Below are 24,516 nucleotides of genomic sequence, written 5' to 3' on the forward strand. Positions count from 1 at the left end.
TAGTAAATGAACATCTCTTTATGTGTGTCTTAATGTCACTCACAGTTGTTCTCTCCCTCTTCTTTTTTTCCCCACTGTGTCTTTCTCTCTTGCTTTTCCTCCCCTGTGGAATTGCAACAGGAGGATAACGTGGTTAGCATCCTTTTTTTTCTTGTCTATGTCTTGATATTTAGCTGTTGCTCATCCTTAGATGATTACACACCTCCATTAAAGGTGCTGTATTTTTATTATTATTATTTTTTTTTAACAGCACACATACAAATATCACTGAAATAGGTGTTCCAAGAAATACCTGTCTCCTCGACAGCACTAGACTTTGTAAACAGCAAAACAGTTGGAGCCAATCAGAAAACTAGCCAATCAGGGATGCTTTCAGCATGTCATGTTATTTTGTGTGTTTGTGTTTTCTGAGATGTCTTTGGTGGGCAGGGTTTTGGAGAGAGTAGGCGTGTGCTTACCCTGTAAAAAACAACAAAAACAAATTCTGGGATAGCATTTTGGTGTCTGACTATTTTTCCTGCTTAAATAATAATAATAATAATTTTATATATATATATATATATATATATATATATATATATATATATATATATATATATATATATATATATATATATATATATATATATATATATATAATTTTAACAATATTTGACCAGAAACGTATATGTGTTGTCTTGCTAAATAAAATGTTTACAATTGTATCGTAATGTTAAAATAGTTTCAAATAGTTCATACTTTTACAAAAAAGATAGATTTGACTGCATTTTAAAGTTTAACAGTTTTTTAAATTATAGTATTTGTTTTTTAAAATTAATGTTCCAGGTTCAATACAAGTTAAGCTCAATTAACAGCATTTGTAGAGTAATGTTGATTACCACAAAAATAATATAGACTTGTCCCGTTTATATATATATATATATATATATATATATATATATATATATATATATATATATATATATATATATATATATATATATATAAGGAATGAAGTCTATACAATGCTTGAAATTGCCAAAAAACGGAAGATTTCATACAAAGGTGTACACTACAGTCTTCAAAGACAAAGGACAACTGGCTCAAACAAGGAAAGAAAGAGATGTGGAAGGCCAGATGTACAACTAAACAAGAGGATAAGTACATCAGAGTCTCTAGTTTGAGAAATAGATGCCTCACATGTCCTCAGCTGACAGCTTCATTGAATTCTACCCGCTCAACACCAGTTTCATGTACAAAAGTAAAGAGAAGACTCAGGGGTGCAGGCCTTATGGGAAGAATTGCAAAGAAAAAGCCATTTTTGACAAAGAAACACAGATATTGGACAACAGATAATTGGAAAAGAGTGTTATGGATCTTAACCCCATTGAGCTTTTGTGGGATCAGCTAGACTGTAAGGTGTGTGAGAAGTGCCGGACAAGACAGCCACATCTATGGCAAGTACTAGAGGAAGCGTGGTGTGAAATGTCCAGCTGACAGCTAGAATGCCAAGGATCTGCAAAGCTGTCATTGCTGCACGTGCAGGATTTTTTGATGAGAACTCTTTGAAGTGTTTTTTTTTTTTTTCCACGTTGTTAATGTCCTGACTATACATTGTGATCAGTTGAATGTCACTTTGGTGAATAAAAGTATCAATTTCTTTCCATAAGAGCAAAATCTGTACATTATTCCAAACTTTTGGCCACCAGTGTATATAAATGCGGTAACAGTAAGGCACTTACAGTAGAAGGAAATGATGCCAGTCCATGAACTCAAAATACACACAAATATAGCCACAAGTTATGTATATACAATATGCATATTTATACATTATGTATATACTGTTATTTACATTATGCATAATACATGATTTTAGTGTGATAAAATCACTTACTAATCATATATGTGTCAACTTCGTTTTTTTTTTTTTATGACAACAAAACCCTGTTTTCCTGTTTTTGGATATACCTTTACACAGATGACGTTACTAAGCAATTTTATCACACCAAAATCATGTTAACGTGTATAATGTTTATGTCTTATGGCTATACATTGAAGCAGTGTTTATGTGCCGTACTGTAACCACATTTTGTGCTTTTTTTTAATAAACATGAGGTAAGTTGAAATAATTTTTATGGTATTCAACATTATTCCATGATTGCTGTTAATTGAGCTTTATTTGTACTGAACCTGGATTATTCCTTTGAATATTATATAATTTTTACTTACAGCCATCCACTTAACATTTTTTGTAATGTTTTTTTTTTATTTATTTTTTTTTATTTACTATTTTTACATTCTTTTACATTGTAGCAAAACAGCAGAAAGTAGCAAAATGGCTTAATTCACTTGCAACACCTTTAAGTAAATAACTGAGAAATGGGTGTGATAGGGCTAATTGTAGAGGTTTTGATTGACACATAACATAACATACCACTGAATCAAGTTGAAACAAGAGGTGTGCAAAAATACTGATGTAATACAGTGTGATCAGGCAATGTTGCCCTTCTTAAATATCTCAACTGTTTCTCCTAGACAGCAATGATATTTAAAGGACATCAAATGGAGACTTTTGCTTAAATGGCCTAAATTCTCAAATTTTCTAAGAGAAAATCCTGGGGGGCCTGGGTAGCTCAGCGAGTATTGATGCTGACTACCACCCCTGGAGTCGTGGGTTCGAATCCAGGGTGTGCTGAGTGACTCCAGCCAGGTCTCCTAAGCAACCAAATTGGCCCAGTTGCTAGGGAGGGTAGAGTCACATTGGGTAACCTACTTGTGGTCACGATTAGTGGTTCTCACTCTCAATGGGGTGTGTGGTAATTTGTGCGTGGATCACTGACACCTCCACATGCGGAGTCTCCGCGGTGTCATGCACAATGAACCACATGATAAGATGCACGGATTGACTGTCTCAGAAGCGGAGGCAACTGAGACTTGTCCTCTGCCACCCGGACTGAGGTGAGTAACCGCGCCACCACGAGGACCAACTAAGTAGTGGGAATTGGGCATTCCAAATTGGGAGAAAAAGGGGATTAAAAAAAAAAAAAAAAAAAAAGAGAAATTCCTGGATAATTTATTTTGATTTTGGCATGGAATGTGACCTGGATATGTTTCCATGAGATTCCCTTACTGTATAACTGCCATATTACTGAGCTTTGTCAAGAATAGTTGGACATGTGGTTTGTGTGATGTTTAGGGGATCACCATAACTCAGTAGCAGGTAACACTCCAGGTGAACTTGCTGCATCACCATCTGTGCTTAGGGGAACTCGAGAACGCTTCTATTGTCTCCCCGCACAAAGAGCTACCCTACATGCCAGCCTGGCCTGAGACGCTATAGTTTTACTTCATTGCACTCACTCACTCAGATGTTGCTCTTTCCTAACTCCAGAGAGATTCTGGAGTTCTCATCTAAGAATCAAGTTTGTCTGAGATTGGGGGCTTGGGTAGCTCAGTGTTAAAAGACGCTGGCTACCACCCCTGGAGTTCGCTAGTTCGAATCCCAGGGCGTGCTGAGTGACTCCAGCCAGGTTTCCACGTCCCCTAAGCAAGCAAATTGGCCCGGTTGCTAGGGAGGGTAGATTCACATGGGGGTAACCTCCTCGTGGTCGCTATAATGTGGTTCGTTCTCGGTGGGGCACGTGGTGAGTTGAGCGTGGATGCTGTGGTGGATGGCGTGAAGCCTCCACATGCTCTATGTCTATGTGGCAATGCGCTCAACAAGCCACGTGATAAGATGTGCGGGTTGTTGTCTCAGACGTGGAGGCAGCTGGGATTCGTCCTCCGCCACCCGGACTGAGGCGAATCACTACGCCACCACGAGGACTTAAAAGCGCATTGGGAATTGGGCATTCCATATTGGGTGAAAAAAAATAAAAAAAAATAAAAAAATAAAAACATTTGTCTGAGATTCATTAGAAGAAATACAAAAACAAACATTCAAAGAGTTGAGCTATACAATAAATGTGGATAGCATAGCTGAGATAAATGAGTCTTGGAAGAATTTAAATTTGAGTTGATATTGAAATATCTGACTTAATTGCAGACTTTGGTATCTTGGCACAGACTGAGACATTGTTCACTTCTCTTCTGACACTCTAGAGGAGAAACAAGTGAGAATCTGAAACAAGTCAGGACAAAAGTCTCCACTTGCTCTCCATTTAATCTCATTGCTGTAAAAAAACAAAACAATGGCTCTGTTGGTAGGCTTCCATTGTTACAGCCTTCATATTGAGTGTTGCCACATCTCCCATTCATTTTTCTACAACTGGCCCATCTCCGTACACTATATCTGATTTACAGGATTGCTGATGTGTTTTATTTTATTTAGTGTTTCTTTCCTGTCATTTGACACTTGTTTTTGGGGTCTGGGCTCTCTTGAATGTAGTTCTGTTTCCTTTTCTTTTGCAATACAGGAAGATGTGTTGTATGTCAGCAGTTGTAGGGCCACACCAAGCTTTTATCCAGTTGCAGAGATGAGGACTGAATTGCTGGACAGTTCTCGATGGCTAGATTCTGTTTCTGCCCTCTGTGGTTTACACTATTAAGGGTTTGTACAGACCCAAGACTTGTGATTCTAAACTCTCTGACCCATAGTCGTCAGAGACAGGGTTCCAGTATTCCGGGTACAATACAAGTTAAGCTCAATCAACAGCATTTTTTGATTGCCACAAAAATAATTTTGAACATTTCTTCCTTTAAACCCTCCAAATATGAGTCACTGTAACCCAGATTTGTTTTTTGTTTTCCTTGTGGTTATCAACATTATTCCACAAATGCTGTGGAATGAGCTTAACTTGTGTTGAACCCGGAATATTCCTTTAAATAGTAATGCCTTTTCATATCTTCACAGAGAAGTTGTCATTTTTGGTCTTCTACATCAACCCCAACATGCTTTATACAACAACTGTTGGCTTTTCATGCTTGCTCCATTCTGCTAGTGTAAAAAAAAACTTTTGATTGTGTTTTGCTGGCTGATAGGACAGTGGTGTTGGACCACCACATACTGACAAAACCCATCACGTAAAATCAAATGTTTTTGGTTACAGATTCCATTGGATCTAAATTCTAAATTCAAACTCAAAAAAGCATCTTGCTGTCTCAAAATTATTTGCATTAGTTGACAAATATGCTCTAGACATATTGTCCCTTTATCTGCACAATATGACTATAATCCCCCTGGTGGCTTTTTAGCCCAAGTGTGTGCCACATTGCCACCTTATTTTAAAACTAAATTTAAATCAAAACATATTGATATACTGTATTTTGTGACCATAAAAAAGTTCATTTTCCATAAGCTGTGCCTTTAGCCCCGTTGTACCCTACACATTTAAAAATTGACAGACTTTCTCGTTTGGGAAAATGGAGCAAACATATTTACATTTATGCATTTGGCAGACGCTTTTATCCAAAGCGACTTACAGTGCAATTATTACAGGGACAATCCCCCTGGAGCAACCTGGAGTTAAGTGCCTTGCTCAAGGACACAATGGTGATGGCTGTGGGGATTGAGCCAATTGAGCTAATGTGCTTTAACCCACTATGCCACACCATTCCAAACATATTGTTGACTTGACAGATTCACAGATTTTTGTCCAATCAAATGATCTCTAGAATGAGAATATCCCTCCGCCTAATACACAATGCAGCCAACTAGCAATCTTGACAGTAGATAATGTCCACTCTTCATTATGAGTAGATATTCTGTGTAAGTGAACATACAGATGATTACCCCGTGTTTGTCGCCAGAGCCCACCAGAGCTGTGCTATCATATTCCAGTGTGTGATGTCCGACAGCTCCCCTTGCCGCGCGAGACACTGAGAGCTGTAAATATTGATGCTGTCTCGGACAAGATCTCTTTCACTAGAGCTGTCAGCGTTTGGGGAAAAGAAGAAAATGCTGATGGAAAAAGAGCAGATTTCACAACTGTTGCTTTTCACTGACACTGACTCTTTTGCGTGAAATATTACTTATTACTGACAATTACTCTTCCCAATAAACTAGCAAAACATTATATTACAATTACTGTAGATTTAGTTAAACATGGGTGTGCTGTTGGTACCACATTTGTTTATTTTCTTCAGTGTTTTTAAATTTTGTTTATTTTTTGTTTATTTTTTTTATATAGCGTTAAAGGAGCAAAAATGAAAATTCCGTCATTATTTACTTACCCTAATTTTGTTTCAAATTTAATACTGTTGTTGTTGTTGTTTTTTTCCTGTGGACTATAAAAGGAACGTTTTTGAAGAAACGCAGCTCTTTTCCATAAAAACAACAGTTCATATTGATTGTCAAGCTCCAAAAAAGAAAAAGGCCACCATAAAACTAGTCCATACAACTTGTTGCGCAATATTCCAAGTGTTCTGAAGCCATATTGGTAGCTTTGTGTGAGGAACAGACCGAAGTCTATATTCACTGATAATCTTTCCCTTTTCTGAAGCTCTGAATTCTCAGTTTTGTCTGAGTTCAGATTCTAAAATAGCATGGCAAGCGGCACTGTTTCTCACATGTGTTGTATTTGAACATGGTGCGCCAGTTTAAACATGCAGAATAGGGAATGAGTTTTGAGAGCTGCTGCAGAGGGGAAGACTTTCAGTGAATAATGACTTAAAAGTTCCTCACACAAAGCTACCATATCGTATCCTAACAGTTCCCTAATTTTTAGACCTTTAAAGGGAAAGTTAACCCAAATGAAAATTCTTTCATAATAGACTCACCCTCATGTTGTTCCAGACCTGTAAGACATTCTTTCTTCTGTTAGCCTCAGTCACCATTTATTTTCATTGCATTTTTTTTTTTTATACATACAATGGAAGGTAATGGTGACTGAGGCTGCCAGTCCTGAACATTCTGCCTAACATCTCTTTTTGTGTTCCACGGAAGAAAGAAAGTCATACATGTTTGGAACAACATGAGGGTAAGTAAATGGCGACAGAATTGTCATTTTAAGGTGAACTAATAGCCTATTTAAGAATTTGATATTTTCATGTATTATGTAAATGCTAAAAATAGGAAAGAGGAAAGATGCCTGTCATCACAATGTCTTTAAAAACACTTAATATGGAGTAAGTGTTTTTATCATCGTCAGCGTTAGTAATAGAGTCATTTGAAGAGAGTTGGAGAGCGTTGTGCATGTATAATGAGTCAGACTCAGTCCTGCTGGAGCTGCAAGCTCACATGCATCAGTTATGAGAGCTGCGTTAGTGATGATCTGTTGGCAAAAACATGATTACGTGCTGCTCGGATCACTCCATCTCATCTTCCTGCATAAGCAAGTGCTATTATTACCCTGCGTATTGTTTTTGACAACTTGATGCGATATCAGGATTAAGATCTCTGCTTTTTTTTTTTAACTGATGCACAGTCTTCATGGAGGATTTAATCTGCAACTCTGAAAGGTCACGGTTACACAGGATTTTGGCATTACGTACACGTGGAGCTGTCCATGGTGCTTAAGTTTAAATCAAGTTATTGAATATAGTTTTTTCTATTTGGACTAAACAATATACACAGCCAACATGGGTAAGCATTGCAACAATTATATTTTGTTAAAAACAATTAGGCTTTAATTGTATTATTAAGATTCAGGCAATGGGAAAAGCAGCCTTGTTATTTGGAAAACTGTTTGTCATCCAAAATAAAGATGATGTCATTGTGTTTTAAAGTATAGGACATTCAGATGCTAAATAGTGTCAATCTGTTCATAAAGTCTAAACTGCTTGAGTTTTGAAATCAAACTGGATTTTAATTGGCAATTCAGAGAATATTTTTAACTAAGATTAGATATATTGCTATATAATGTGACATACCAGTAGAGAACAGAGCTACATACGTTCTTTTCCTCAAGAACTGTCTATTTTTGATTCTGTCGCTGCATAATTAGCACTTTGTTTAAGAGGAGAGAAAATAAGCCATATGAATATTCATCTGGTCTATTATGAGCTGCTGGGCTCTAAATATAGAACCTCAATAAACATTCATGTATCACCTGCAGGTAGTGTTTTAGCTGGTGAATGATAACGCTCCCCTCATCATGAACTTCTTATCAAACATACTATATAAAATATTCAGTGGCCCAGGACAGCCTCGCCAGTTTTGCTATTTGAGAAAGCAAAAAAGAATCTCCATGGACATTTTGATTGAGTTTAAATATTTGCGTATTTCTTTGGGATAAGGCTAAAAGACCTTGTAAAAGTCCCAACTCAGTTTAAATGTGACTTTCATATAGCAAGAGAGAGAGAAAGAGAGAGAAATTTGAAATCTGTTCATTTTAAAAAATATCAACCCTTGGGACATGAAAGTGCTCAAAGTTGAAGAAACACCAATGTACACAGGGGTGTAGATTCTGGGGGGGATGGGGGAGGTAACCCCCCCAATAATAAAAACAAGCAAGTACAACCCCCCCATTATTTAAACCATGATCAATGGAAACATGCAAATGCTTCACGCTGCAACCCCCCAATATTAAAGCCAAATCTACGCCCTTGCATGTATAGGTTTCACAAAGTTATTCATACCCTTAAAGTTTTGAGTTTTGTGGCTTTTCGTCCATGTCTGTGAGTTCTGAGGCATCGATGTGCTAGTGTGTTCCTGAAATGTGACTTAACTATTAGAGGTAGACAGATATATCGGTTTTACGTATTAATCTCTGCCGATAGTTGCATTTTGGAACTATCGTTATTGGCAAAAAATCTATGGCGATAGTTGCCGATAGTTTTTTTCATCATTTCATCTTACAAAATAAGAGTCCTTGGTGTGTTTTGGACTTGTTTATACTTAAAAGTCCTGCGTTATGCAACCAATCTATTTTTCTGGTTATTTTTTCTGGTTTTATTTTGGTTGAACAATAAACTGCATCTGGGATTTTATTCATTTAGGACTCTTTGTCTGTACTCATCATAGTAAGGATAAAATAAGATATTCTTTTGACATTCTATAAATCTATTTGAAAAACTATCGGCCGATTAATCGGTTATTGGCCGTTCCCACTATGTTAGTTATCGGTATTGGCAAAATCCACCATCGGCTGGCCTCTATTAACTATCTTTTAGCAAATAATATGCTTCTAAAATGTACAGAGTCTTCTGTTAAAACGGACTAAAAATATTTATGACTCATCTTGCACTCATGGGTGTATCCAATTTATTGTCCAATCAGATGTTTTCTAGTATAAGAATTTCTCCTCCCCCTAAATCCACATATTTCTTCCTAGAAATAGCAAGTAAGAAATTATGTAGTTCATGGCTGTGATGTGAACATCAGGCTATTAGCTAAATAAAAAAAAGAAAAGAAAAAAAAGGAAAAGGTGATATGTTTTCTAATTGTAAATCTTGCATTGAAAGAAATCATTTATTGTAATGCAATTTTCATATCAGTAAATATTGTCAAATTAGTTAATATCTGTACTGTATTTATATATATATTTGTATTTCTTATTTCTAATTTTTATTTCTTTTGATTTTGGGGTGAAGTATGATGTAGACATGCTCTTGACAGGCTTTGTGAGATTCACCAGCAAAGATCTCCTGCCATTTGATACCAGTGACAGCTCACTCCACACCTGATCAATTTTTCACAACACACATCTTTTCGTTTGGCTCTCATTGACTGACCAACCAAACATTTATTAAAATAACACTCATATCCATCTGCAGAGAGCCATGCCACAGTGCAATACCTCATTGTGATCTTATCAAAATCTATTTAAAACATGTGACCATTTCACTTTATTGTATGATAGGCCATCACATACTGTGTACAGCTTAATGTCAAAGTATCAAAAGTTGAATAATGATTTTATAATGTAGATAACAGACATAATCCCTACACAGGTGCAATTAGGTTTCATTTTATGTAAACCTTTTGCTTTTATCATTTCCTTCAGCTTTTATCAGTTGCTTCAACCTGTCGTGATGTCATCATTTTATCGCTGAACCTGATTGTTGTGGGACCTGCATATTAGGATCTTTCTCCTAGACAAAGATCCCAGTTCTCTCTCTCTGTTTGCATTCACAGTTGACTCTGAAATGACCAATTTCACAATAGGAATCGCTTCTCCCACAACATCAAGTTTTTATTCATCTCATATTGGTTATGACCACATCTGTCCCTGCTGAAAAGACCAGCAGAGCTGCTCACAAGTCGCCCACCTTCACCAGCTTTTTTCTGGTCCACTAGCTAGACCACCAGTTAGCAAAAACCAGGATGGGCCAGCATGGAATTCAAGCTGGTCTTAGCTGGTCTTTTCGGCAGGGCTCTCTTTGTGTCCTCTAATGTCTTGTTTTGTCACTATTAGGTTATGTGGGTATGCAACCTGTGCCGAAAACAACAAGAAATCCTCACCAAGTCCGGAGCCTGGTTCTACAGCGGCCCGGGGGGCACCCTGCCCTCAGGTGTGAGTGACCCTCACCGCCGCCACGAAGAAGCTCCGCAGGAGAAGAAGGCCAAACTGCAGGAAGACCCGCTTCTATACCAGGGGCTGCCAGGGGACCGCAGCCGAGCTCCAGGACTCTCGCGACAGGCGTCTCTCAACAACGACTCTGATCTAAAACCCAACGACCCTCTGAGCAACAGGTTAGTGGCCAGATAATATGCTTTAATGTGGTTTTAGGGTGCAACGATGTGGCCGTGATGTATTAAATTCACAGGAGGTCTGTGTAAGCATATTCAAAAATAATCGTTTGGCTGTATTTGCTTTTAGAAAAAAATGCCTTGCAGCTGTTTTTCTTATTTGAAGTGGTATTTTTGCTGTTGACAAGCATTTATGCCCACAACATAGTAAGCAGGCATTGACTACATCCCTATGTAGATGTGCCAGTGTGGACTGCTTTGTTGATAATAATGGGAACAATCTAGAATTGTCACGCCTTGCACCATGTGCACTAAGTTTAAATTTAATTGGGCTGGCCTCATCTCACGGGATGCTGAACTGGAATTTTAATCTGAATGACAGGAAGAGGAATTTACTTAATTGCAATTTATAGCAACAGAGGAATTTCAATATAATTAAATAATAAATATATTGATTTGAGAATAATAAAAATATTTAGCAATACTTTAGAGCTTTCTAGGAAATTGAGTTTTTTCCCACCATAGAATTAACATATATCACTGATTCTTGAGATAAGGGACAAAACAGGTTTTAAATCTTTTAATGTCTTAAATAATTTTTTTTATACTAAATTAATTTGAAATGGATATATTTGTAGACACAGGTCTCATGTAAGGGAACAGTTAAAAAAACCCCACTTTTTTCTGAAAACTTACTTTTATTCACAGTTTATTCATTTCCTCAGTTGAAGCTGTCTCTGTAACCTAAACTAAAAAGCCAAAATGTATCCCACAATTATAACAAAAATGATCACAATGGGATGCGCAGTGACCGCAGAGACATTGTTTGTTTAAAATATGAAAAAAATATAAAGTTGACCAGACTATGTGTCCTACTGTTGCATCCACCATGAGCAGGAACTGGAAAAGGGGTACTCTGAGTTATAGCTGACAATGACAATGACACAAAAAATTCTGAAGAAGTTGATGCAAAGTGAGGACACAACTTTAAAAAAAATATATATATATTTTTAGAAAATATAATTTAAAGTTTGCTTTATGTATTGTTTAATATTTTACATATCCCTTCTTTTCATTTTTATATTTATTAATTTATTGCATTTTTAAACACTTTGTTTTGCAGTTTAACATTGTGACCTCTTGCTGAGGACAGGTTAAGTTACATGTGCATGTATTTTAAAAAAATCTACACATATTTGCTTTAGATTTAACTTCTTCAGTATTTTTTATTATTATAAATGTCATGATTTTTAACATATATACAGGTATATACAGTATATATATATACACACACACATACATATACTGTAAATACATACATATATACCATATTATTTATTACCATAGTAAAAGATCAGTACTTGGCATTTACGTCAACTACACTGTTAAACCTATTCATATTGAATTGTATTGTATTTAATTCTGGTTAATTTATACTGAAAATGAAACGTATTATTAAAAGCAGCAGTTGAGCTGAAATTTTAAATGCATTCTCAATTTTCTTCTGAATTTCGCACAAAATAACGTGCGCAATTATGTCTAAAATAACATGATGCTGTTTTATAGACTTAAACATTGACTATTTGAAATATCTGTTATATTTATGTGATGTATTTAATGAAATATCTGTTGTAATATCAGTAGCTGGAGCTTGTTTCATCGGTTTTTTAGCCTTTTATCTGTGCTAATTTGGTGCTGACGATGTTAGACAGGTAAATAACAGTAAGTAATTTATGATGAAACCTGCTCGGGAACAAATGCAGGGAGTCATAGCACATTTATCGAGCATTACGCCCCTAATCTGTAGGGAGATGCTAATTGACAGTGAGCTCTGGGCCGATTTGATTCCATCTTATACCACAAGGTGGCGTCAACTCTCTCGGTGGACTGTTTTCAAACTCTTCCTGAGATCTCTGAATCAGTTTCATCGCTCAAGGGGTCAGAGGTCAGTCCTGGAGTGATGTCTCTGTAAAAACAGATGCCTGCTCCCTTACATCCGTGGCGATCGCTGTGAATTAAATTGGATTGATTTTCCGTTCTCAAATACCTGCGGAGAGGAATGTTGGGCCATGTGCCACTGGAACGGGGCTAATCTCACCTGCCGATAGTGTGTGTGTGTGTTATATTGACATGAACACGTATGAATGACAAACCCTTGAAGTAGAGAATTGCATCTACTGTATGTAGAGTCTCGGTCCTTGAGATTTGTTTAAGCCATTTAAAATAGTAGACAGGAAAGTGGAGGAGAGAGAGAGGCGGATTTGAACCGGTTACCCCATGAGCCAACAGTTATGAATCAAGAGAAGTTTAATAGGGATGTGTAAATTGGTCACATTCAGGTGCTTGAGTATTAGTTTGGGTTATTCTGTCCATTTTTGAGAGAGTTTCGTCTGGTGTAATGCATTTGTTTATATACTCGTCCTTGGCTTCTTTACCTGGCAGATGTCTGTGAAAGGTTCGGGACAGCGGGTGAGCTTTAAGCTGCTTTACGAATGCAGCCTGATATTCATTTAGAAATAAACAAGTTCTGTATTTTTCAAACAAGAGAAATATATGAAAAGCAACATTATTGGGTCAGCAGTGCTGTTCTTTTTGATTGGGTCGGTTCATACACCATGTTCTGTCACAAAACCTGCAAATGCTCATTTGCACTTTCCGTCTTACTCAGTGTGTTACCCCCAAAAGGTTAGATGTTAAAAATCTGCCTGCCATATGGTACTCAAGAGAGTGTGTGATTTGTTCATTGTTGTGTAAGATAGGGTGTTATAGTTCTATATTGGTCTTGACTTTACAGAAGTACACATTCAAATGTGAACAGCTGCTCTCATAGTTAGTGTGATATACTGTATATAAGTTAATTTGTTGATCTCTCTACACTGAGGATGGTTGAAGATAGCTGACTATTTGTCTAACAACCAGCAAGTCGATTAATGAGTATCACTAGTTATCTAGATTTTTATTTATTTATTTTTATTTTAGATTGTTAGTTTATTATATTGTTAGCCAGTTTTAAAAATACATAGTTTTGCCAACCTGATCTCACGTCAAGTCGTAATAATAGTATGAGATGGCAAAATCATACAAGTTGACTCATAAAAAACATACAACTTTTACTTCCATTTAGAAAAATAAACCAACCAATAAACAATGTTATTACGATTTTTCAAAGTTAAATGAAGGGTTTTGAAGTTTAACTCTTTACCTAACCCTAAACCTAACTCGAAAAAACTTTTGTGTACCATGGAAGAAAGAAAATATCGGGTTTTGGAACGAGACTAGGGAAGTGTGTTACGTGTTACTGACATACTGTACATTAGTCATATGTATAGCATACATAAACATTGAATGAGTAACCAAATTTGTTCAGTGATGTTTTCTCTCTTTTAAATAAAGTGTTGGATAGGATGCTAGTGAAAAGCTTAATGCCTGTATTTTATCAATTTTAAATTCTATTTGTTGATTGGTTAGTCTCTATGGTAGGGATGTCCCAATACAGATACTGGTATCGGAATCGGGTCTGATGCAGCACTCATATACTTGTACTCGTGCTCATACCAATGCTCCGATACCATCTGACATGCAAATATCATTCCATAAACATTCAGCACATAAATTAAAATCACGTTATGTCCTAGTGTGATTATTAAAATGCAAAGGCTGTGATTTTAATGAGATAAATATATAGTTTGCGTGTGCTGCGCACTTCAAATGTGAGCGTTTGTGAATGTGTGGAGCTGGTGTTGTGCTGATGCCGGTGTTGTGCCAATTTCTCACTCCCTAATATGGTTAGGGTTAGTGGCTTTAGAGATAGGGACCAATCAGGTAACAGGGAGTAAGAATCTGGCGGGGAGTCCGATTTCAGCACAACATCGGCTGCTCGTACCCTTTTGAGCTCCTTGGCTCATGCATGGAAAACACCATCACGAGCATTCTGCGCTTTTTTTGTAGTAGATGTCAATGAGCAGAGCACTAATTCACATTGTAGCGTGAGGCACATACAGACAACATATTTATTCAGTTAAATAGCAGCCTTTTGCGGTTTAACAATCACATTGGGTCACGTAGCAACCTGCTTTTCTGGAAGAGAGAAGCAACCGTGAAAAACACCCTGAAACGGAAAGTCCCCCAAAAATAAAAGTTTAAGTTTTATGGAAAAAATGTATGACAGAAAAATATCACTACTGTATAGTTACGTAATATTCACTGTAATACTACTACTACTACTACTACTACTACTACTACTAATAATAATAGTAATAATAATAAATATAGTTATTAGTGTAGTATTACAATAGTAATTGTATTATATTAAAGCAATATCTCACATCTGTGGTGCTCTGTTATGCAGAAATTTATTTGACAAAAATAACGCAGATGTATTTTGGATTGTGCTTTGACGTTCCGTATAAAAGCATTTCATTTGATAAAAATAATACAATGTTATGTTGAATATTAATTGTTCTGTTTTCATTTAATTAAAGTTTTAATTAATTAATTAATTTATATACCATTTTGATGATAAAATTGAAATATACTGTATATATGTAATTCAGAAAAAACAAACAAACAAAAAAACAGGTATCAGTATCAGCAAGTAACGAAAAGGAAGTATCGGTCCTCGATCGTATCAGGACATCCCTACTGTATGGTCATAATTTTTCGTACAAGCCAAGTTGTACAATATCTTACGATTTCGCTAATTCATATGAATTATAATGAGTTTTGAGACTGTGTTAGTTTTGCATATCCCTGTTCTCCACCTCTCTAATACTTTGCCCAACTTGACACCAACTTGATGTTACTAACGAGCAAATTCTTCAACAAAGAATTTTATTAAAGCAAAAAATTGACCCTAAAAACTACAATTATTATATTTACACATGCTGAAATCTTTCCCTATGCCATAGCTCTCAAATCTCATTTGTATATATTCAATTTTACTGTGTGAAAATACATTACGGCAGGTTTTATGTCAATGATACCGAATGCCATCAGTTGCCACGTGTCTCGTTACTGATCGTGACCCAATAAGTTTACAATTCTGGATGTGCATATGACATTTGAGAGCTAGGATAAAGGGAAAGATTTTCAGTGAATAATGACATCAATTTTGTTGTGTCTGTTTCTCACACAAAGCTTTCAAATGTCCTCAGAAGACTTGGAATATAGCACACAAGTCGTGTGGACTACTTTTATTATACTTATATGGTGCTTTTTTGTCATGTTTAGAGCTTGACAACCCATGTCACTGTAAGCTTTGGTTGTATGAAAAGGAGCCTTTTTCCTTTTGTGTTCCACTGAAGAAAGAAAATAATGTGGTTATGAAAGACAGGACAGAATTTTGGCATGGACTGTCCATTTAAAGCAGGAGTTTATAGCGATGACAGGAGTGTTTTGGGGTTAACTGCTTCCACAGTGGATAAGAGTTGCCTGACCGTTTACCAGAACAATGTGTTAAATAGTTTGATGCCCAGGAATAGAGCTCAGGAAATAAATGAAAAGCACTTCCATTAATCTTAAAGAATGTTTAAATTAACTCTGATTCTCCTCTCTTGAAAAAGTGATGACAGCCTATTTTTATCCTGAAATAATGTGGGAAGAGCCTAATTTGTCTTGGTCTCGGAGGTGTCATCGGGGCGAGCTCTGAGACGTGGTGCGAGTGTGGGTGAAACTGCTAGATGAAACAATAATAATTACACTGGGATTGGAATTTAATTACAGCCGTTATGTTTCTCTGAGTTTTGCCGGTTGCCATGCACTCTGATCTCCTCCCCCTCCATCTACAAAATCCATTAGTGTTGTTTTATTGGCGTTAGCTGCAACGTGACACTCAGGTTGAACCACAGACTACTGTGGTTGATTTAGTACTGAAATTAGTTTGACATGTCATATGTAGGGTTGGGTACTAATAATGCAAAACAGACAGACAGATGCATATTGTCTTGTCTGTTGCCCAAGTTTCAATATGTGTCATGACATCATCAAGTTTTTTTTTTGCTCTTGGATAAACGCTATGGTCTGTTTAAAGAGCTGATATGGTTATATGGAGGATTTGTCAGGAGAGAGTTATTAGGAAAATGAAAGATGCACCTGCAGGAATTCGGTATTAGCATTACAGAGCTCACACCTGCCTGCTCTTGCCAATTGAGGACTAATGTTTTTAAACGCAGAACAGTTGCATTTTAGTTTTAGCATGCTCAGTAGGACTGGATACGTTTTACATAGACAATAAATAAATAAATAAATAAAACACAATTTAGTGTTAAAGTATAGGTATTGCCTTGTTTAATATAATATAATTTTTCTCCAAGGCGAAAATCTGCTTAAGGTAATTCTAAAAAAAAAAAAGTTTTTTTTTTAAACAATATGTAACAATCTAAAATTACATGTATTTTAAATATTTAATATTTTTTGTCATAATGAATTATATTATATTATATTATATTATATTATATTATATTATTACACATAGAAAAAAACTAAAAATAAATTTTCTGTAAGGCTAAATCTTTCTAGAGGTAATTTAAAATGTTACGCCTAAAAAAAACATTTTTTTTTAAATAATTATATTACATTATATGATATGATATTATATGATATTATATTATATTATGTACAACCCAAAGCCGTTTACAACACATATTATTTGAGGCATGCATATTGGTTGCATCATCCTGCTATTGGCTCTAACATGTCCATCATAATTGAATAAAATTTCTAAGCAAAGTCCTTCTTCCTTTTAAGATGCATACAGAACATTTTTGGGTTTGAATGCATGTTAAAAAGCTTTTCGTCATGTCCTCAGGGCTGTGCACTCCGCTTAAGAGTTTTTCCTGTACCTCTAGCTATTCCTTAAGGTCATCAAGTATCCACACACAATAGTTGTCTTTTATTGCAGTGCATCGCTCTCTACAGAAAACCCTTAATGATGTGGGGGAAAGAAAGCGCCTCCTCCTCCCCTCCATTAGTGCTGCTCCGTTACTCCCCAAAGCGGATGGCTGTTAGATTGGAGAGAAAACCCTGACAGCAGCATCTCTCTCTCTGCGATCTCTCTACTCGCCTCTCCGGTATCCGGACGCGATGCGTTTCGCATGGATGTTTATCTCGTCCGGTGCGTTTTCTGATGCGTTGGGGAGCATCTGAAGCGTTGCGCCTTCGTGTTCTCTCTTAAGTTCTGATCATAATGACCGTGAGAGCCGGCGTCGGTGCGCTCTCATCATCCAAACGCACTTTTCAGCAGGATCAAAAGACATCGGGCACTTGAATCGTGTTTATGTTGCGCTGGAGATGCTGCGCGTCTGGAGCGAGGCGCGCGGGGGGAGTTCCGTCTGAAGGAAAGAGGGAATATACGCAGGATAACAGAGAGAGAGAAGAGGGAAAATGCAGTTTGAGACATTGCGTCAGTTCTGTAGCTCGGTTTTATCACATTTTAATGGGGCTTTCACGCCGCCGCAGAATATTCTGCAGACGGAGCTCCTGGAACAGGCGCTCGGCACTATCGGGTGAGTTTATTTACCACATCAAAAGTCACCAGATTTGCTATTCCTGAAGGAAATTGCAGTGCATGCAAGGCAGCAAAAAAGAACTGTGTTTGAAGTAAAATGGTAAATATACCAAAAGTGGCTGCTTTTCGGCTTTGTGTAAGAGAAATGCCGCATCCGTTGTCATGACACTCAGCACGCGTCTTGATCTCTGTGAACGAGGACCAACACATAAAGCGGCGGCATCTCTGCAGTAAATAGATGCAAGAAAGAAAGGACCAATCACGACGCAGTATGCACATAAATGCAAGAATGAAGGCCAATTAGAAATCATTATGCAAGTACTGTATTACAGTGATGTCATGGTGGGAACACTTTACATAAAGGTTGTATTTATTAACAATATTTAACTACATGAATTAACATGAACTAACAATGAACAGTAGCTACATTTACAGTATTTTGCCTATTAAAATTGGTTGGAAACATTAACATTAGTTGCTGCATTATGAACGAATACAAACACATTTTATTAATTCAATTTAACCAAGATTATCTTAGTAAATGCTGTAAATAGTGTTCATTGTTAGTACATGATACCTAATGAGTTAACTCATGTTAACAAAGAGAACCTTACTGTAAAGTGTTACCGATGTAATAACTGTCTGTTAAGTAAAATGCAAAAATGGTAACAATCATGGGATATTTTCAAACTTTTATCATACATTTCTTAAAACATATGAAATAAAAAGATTAAAAATAAAATAAACAAAATAAAAAACAAGAACAGTAAATGTATTTTAATTTTGCCTGTTTTATATATATATATATATATATATATATATTATTTTATTTTTATTTTTTTACTGTAATGATACTATGGTAGTGTGATGGTATCAGGGGGTAATACCATGATATTTTGATGTATACCATGGTACTGAATAGTTTCGTTTTTTATACATTTTCATAATTCAAAAAATATAAAAATCCTAATTATGAATTAAGTAATATGATTAAAATTAAGAATTAAAAAAAAAAGTTGTGTTCATATTTTTTATTTTATTTTTATTTTATTATTTTTTTTACATGTTTAACTGGTGTATTTAAATATGATAAAAATAGCTTTGCATCAGCATTGCAAATCTTCTGGTCTGTTACATTAAATCCAGCTCGTGATGACACAAAGGTGTTGATTATGCAAATATAAAAAACATATAATAATACAAAAATATTTTGAATATTAAAATTTGTTCTAAAAAAACTAGGAGGAAGACTTGTAAACAAAGACTGTAATGCACTGTGTTTGTTGTTGGCAGGTTAGACACTTAATCAGTTACATAATCGTTTGACTGGTTCTGAGAGAGTTTCACATCACCGATACTGAAGGACCGACCTCAGGGCATGAGTCCTATAGACTGAATGGTGTGTTTAATGCAGTTTGAAGTGTTTTGAGAGAGAGAGAGAGAGAGAGAGAGAGAGAGAGAGAGAATGGGAAGCAACCCATGTACTCACTCCAGGGATCTACTGCATGAGCCCCTTCCCCTGCCAGCACAAATACACATTCAGCAAATCAGCACGCTATATTTCGCTCACACCATGAGCTCAGTGCAAGCATCCCTTTGTTCTTTTGACTAATTTTCACATCCCTTTGAAGAAGGTGTGGCTGCCCACTCCCATTGTTTGCAGAACTGCACACAAGTTATACAAACTACTTTTATGGTGCTTTTTTTGTTGGTCATTACTGGAGTTTGACCCTAAAAAAAAAAAAAAAAAAAAAAAAAATTACTATTCAGTTACATTGTATGGAAAACAGAAAATTAGACATACAGCCTAAAATCTCATGAAAATATAGGTTTGGAACGACATGAGGGTGAGTAAGTGATGACAAAAGTTTCATTCTTGGGTGAACTATTCCTTTTACAAATTTCCGTTGCTGCAGAGCGAGAGGGTGAGAAAGATACTGGAGAGAGCAGGAGAGATAAATCATAATTGAATGTTCTCTAAGATGGAATATCCCTTTCTGCCACCACGGTCCTCCGTGAGGCTGCGTCGTCATGGTAACATTGTTTGATCAATGCTGTGGGTGATGTGTGAGACAGGAAAACCTGTGGGGGAGAGAGAAAGATGTCCCTTGTACAGACAGACATAGAGAGAGAAAACATCAGCATTATAGTGGCCTTATTCATGAGGCTTCTGTAAACTCTGGCTGAGATAACTTGGCAAATGATGCCACTGAGAAAGAATGAATTAGAATGAGCAGAATATGAGGAGAAAAAAAACAAAGCAGAGTCTTTTCAGCAGTTTCTATTTCAGGGTTTATTGCCAGAGAAAATAATTACGACTTGTCCCTCTTTTTTTTTTTCTTTTTTTTTAAATAACAAGAATCATGTTTACAGTAACACAATTAAAATAAAAGTATATGGGGCAAGGCATTCTGTAGGGTTTAGGCCTAAATGTGAAGCTTGTATTTTTGTTAAAGTGCTTACATTAATTCTTCTTTACAGAAATGTGTGTAATTTGACCTGTAAAGTTGTTTATATTGCTCTTTTAAGATTGGGAGTACTATTTATGTGCAGTAGCGGTTCTAGCTTGTATGGCGCTTTGGGCGAATCCTGCTTCAGCACACCCCCAAAAGTTGTTGACTGGTGGGGGGGGGGGGGTGTTGTAAATGAGGTGGATGATGGAGTTCAGGGCGCCCACTTCTCTGTGTGGGTGCCTCCTCCCTCCACCGGCAAGATGCCGCCCTGGGCGGCTGCCCATGTCGCCCATGTCACCCATGTCACCCATGTCACCCATGCCTAAATCCGCCACTGTTTAGGTGGATACAATTCTGGTTATCAAACCTATAGACATATCTATGCTACTTATGTAATTTTTGTGGGTGAATATTTCTCTATCAAGAAAATCCCCTTTGGTTTTGTGGCAATATATTTGAAACAGTGTGTATTTTAACATTTATTTTGGTGCATTGCCTTAACTTCCATTGTAAGTGCATTGCTGTAAACATAATTTTTGCTCATTTTTAAAAACTGAGAGATGAGTTTGTGTGTCTCATGAGTTTGAGACTGATTTGTGAGTTTTTTTTTGTTAGTAATTTGTAAGAAAGAACTTGCTTATAAGAGTCACTTACGTATTGGACCACACTGGTCACTCTTGCTGCGTGCAACCAGTTTTATTGTTTTGTATTTATTTTAGTTTCTCTGTCATCACATTAAATTGTCTGAGGAACAGGGTGAAAAGTAGGTGTTTATAAACTGATAATCTGCTGTTGTTCTGTGATTTGTGTGAAAGTGAATAAAACTCTTATTTTGACAAGGAAACTGCCGGGATACTTTCAGCGAGCCACATGAAAATCATTTTGCAAAAATGGTATAGTAACATGATTATATGAGACCAGGTTGGACAAAACAGCATTGGGAGAGGGTAGAGATTTGACCGATAACACAGAACATCTTGTGACAGGTGGAGGAACACAGGCTCTATATATGGTCATGAGCATGGGCAGCAAACAGCTTCATAACATCCATCCAGTGAAAGCAGAGTGAGACAGACAGAAATCATTGCTGGTCTTTCTCAGTACAGAGCGTGTGGTATGCAGAGAGACATCTGCTCTCTTTCATGCTCGGAAAGCGCTACTGATTTCCCGAAAAGATGATGGAAGTTTGCGCCAGGGCCGTAGAAACACTCTAATGGCAGAGAGCTCTTCCTTATGTAAAAAAATTATCAGGTGCTAAAAGCCCCTTCATAGGAGCCTAGCATGGACCAGCTGTGATATGCTCCATAGAGTGTGTGTTTTTAACAACAGATCTTTATTGCTCAGAGGTGTAATGGAATGTTTCTTTTAAGTATCAACTCTGTCTCTGATTCTTCTCTAAAAATTCCTTAGGAGAAATACAAATAGACACAAATGAGACCATAGTTGAAATACAGTAAGTTTATAGAGCTATGTAATTAATGTGGATAGATTAGCATTGCTCAGATAATTTGGTTTTGGGAGAATGTGATGAGAAATATTTGGGTATATATTAAATTCCCTGACTTTTGATGGCAGATTTTGATATTTTGGTGAATCTGAGCACAGTTCAAGACATTGTTGAGATCTCTTCTAAACTCTAGAGGGAAAGCATGTGAGATTACAGTGTTTTTTTTCTTTTCTCAGGAGAAGCATCTGAGTAGCAGGTGATCCCGTGACCCTCTCGTGTGACAGTGCATGAATGTAAAACTATGACCTCTGAGATGTTCATTTCTCACGTTTGTCAAACTAATTATCCAGCCCTGGATATTGATTTTTAAAGAGCCTCTTATCTGTGAAACTATTAAAATGTGCAGCGGAAATTGTTAACAGGTTCCCAAAACTGTTATCATGAATCCGATTTGGTTACTAATTACAGGACTGATTGTGACAGTTATCTGTTGAACGATTGCAATTTTGGACGACAGAATTTCTCACACTTTATTATAGCCAAAAGAAAGACGATCAAATACACAATATAAATATTTTAATTATTGAAGTTCATTTATTCAACAGGGATGCCACATGGTTAGCAGCATACATTTTTTTTTAAACATGGCAGATTTAGAATTCATTTATAATCCCTAATGACTTTCTTTGTTCTAGAACACAAAAGAAAATGATTGGCAGATTGTTAGCATTACTCACCCTCACCCATATCATTTACTCAACCTCATTCCATAACAGATGTGTATAACTTTCTTTCTTCAGCAGAACACAAACGAAGATTTTTAGAAGAATGTTTTTAACTCTGTAGGTCCTTACAATGCAATTGAATGGTGATCAGACATTTGTAGCTCCCAGAATCACATAAAGGAAACATAAAAGAAATCCCTATCTTCAGAAGCGATATAATAGGTGTGTGTGAGAAACAGTATTTTAGTCCTTTTTTACTCTAAATCTCCACATTAACTTTCACATTCAGATGTGAAAGTGAAAGTGGAGATTTGGGGTAAAAAAAGGACAAAAATATGTTTCTCAACCACACCTATTATATCGCTTCTAAAGATATGGGTTTAAACACTGGAGCCTTATGGATTACTTCTATGTTTCCTTTATGTGAATTTTGGAGCTTCAAAGGTCTGATCACCATTCACTTGCATTGTATGGACCTACAGAGCTAAAAACATTCTTCTAAAAATCTTTGTTTGTGTTCTGCTGAAGAAAAAAAGTCATACACATCTGGGATAGCATGAGGGTGAGTAAATGAAGAGAGAATTTTCATTTATGGGTAAAAAATATGAAAACAAACATCTTCTTTGGTGTTTCACAGAAGAAAGAATGTCATATGGGTTTGCAATGACATGAGGGAGTGTGAATAATGACAAAAAATTTTTTTTTATTTTTTTATTAACTATCCCTTTAAGTAGTCCTGCATTGTGACAAATACATTTTAGAAGTACAGTTATTCCATGTAGTCGCTCAATTAATATTAGTTCCTAAATGAACATTAATATGAGGGCATAAAAATACATATATAACAATTATAACATTTAGTTTTAGATGAAGTATAGCATGTTACACTACTGGACACTGTTAAGGCAACTGTAGAAGCTCATGAGGCTAATTATCTCAGTATTTCGCAAATGGCTGCCAAACGCGTTCTGTCTCAGATGGGAAAGTGTGATTGCGGTGGGGTGAATGAGCCTTGGAAAGCCTTTGAACCAATGGATGCTTGGTGATCGTGGTTGTGCATTGTTAGCTATTCTCCTCTGTTTCTCATTATCTTCATTTACTGAGTGCCTGTGTAGTATGTGTTTACTCGGCCATTAGGTTTTAGGGAAGTGCTAGTATACTGATAGCCAAGAAAATTATGCTGCGGACACAGATTGTTCTAGGGAATGCAAAGAGATGTATCCATTGTTTGGCTTTTTACGTAACGTTAGCATAATGCCCTCAGGTAAACCGTAGTTATACTTGGCGGTCGCTGACACAATTTGCAATGGCAACGGAGGAACTCAAGGACGTTTTAAAATCTGTAGATAAGGTTAGTCAGAGATAAGATGCACATCACATACTTTTTCCCCAGCAACCTCTCATATCAGACCAGCTGTAGTCTGTGCTAATGTCTCCATCAGTGTGTCTTTTATGAGGCCCATGTGTATAATGTGTTTATCATGACATCGTTGTCTTTTCTGTTGAAGGAATATTCCAGGTTCAATACAAGGTAAGCTCAATCGACAGCATTTGTGGCATAGTACAGATTACCACAAAAATTTATTTTGACTTTTCCCTCCTTTTCCAACCCGATCTCATGAAATGTTGTACATATTTTACAAGTTGGCTAAATCGTATGATGTGGTACGATGTTGTTCATATGAATTCATACGATTTGGTCACATGCAAATGCCCGGATGTGTAATGCAAATGTAAGCACGAGTTCCTCGTGCAAAGCATTGAGGACATGCTTATTAATATTATGCCCTTACCCAAACCCTTCATCTAAACCTTACAGATAAGTAGAGTGTGTAAAC

The 24,516-nt window shown here is 36.5% G+C and overlaps 1 protein-coding gene across 9 annotated transcripts in view; it reads left to right on the top strand.

Moving 5' to 3' along the window:
• Nucleotides 1-24,516, top strand: part of rims2a (regulating synaptic membrane exocytosis 2a) — a 229,782-nt gene that overhangs the window by 44,237 nt on the left and 161,029 nt on the right. For 5 of the 9 annotated variants that reach the window (XM_051719122.1, XM_051719129.1, XM_051719130.1 and 2 more), the window contains one exon: nucleotides 10,275-10,552. In XM_051719122.1, coding sequence (XP_051575082.1) covers nucleotides 10,275-10,552 — 278 coding nt within the window. Of the gene's footprint in view, nucleotides 1-7,448; nucleotides 7,502-10,274; nucleotides 10,553-17,180; nucleotides 18,052-24,516 lie in introns of those variants that run through there. The other 4 variants (XM_051719132.1, XM_051719131.1, XM_051719125.1 and 1 more) reach the window with 2 other exon arrangements.

This window comes from Myxocyprinus asiaticus, chromosome 15 (genome assembly GCF_019703515.2).
Source record: "Myxocyprinus asiaticus isolate MX2 ecotype Aquarium Trade chromosome 15, UBuf_Myxa_2, whole genome shotgun sequence".
Lineage (NCBI taxonomy): Eukaryota > Metazoa > Chordata > Actinopteri > Cypriniformes > Catostomidae > Myxocyprinus > Myxocyprinus asiaticus.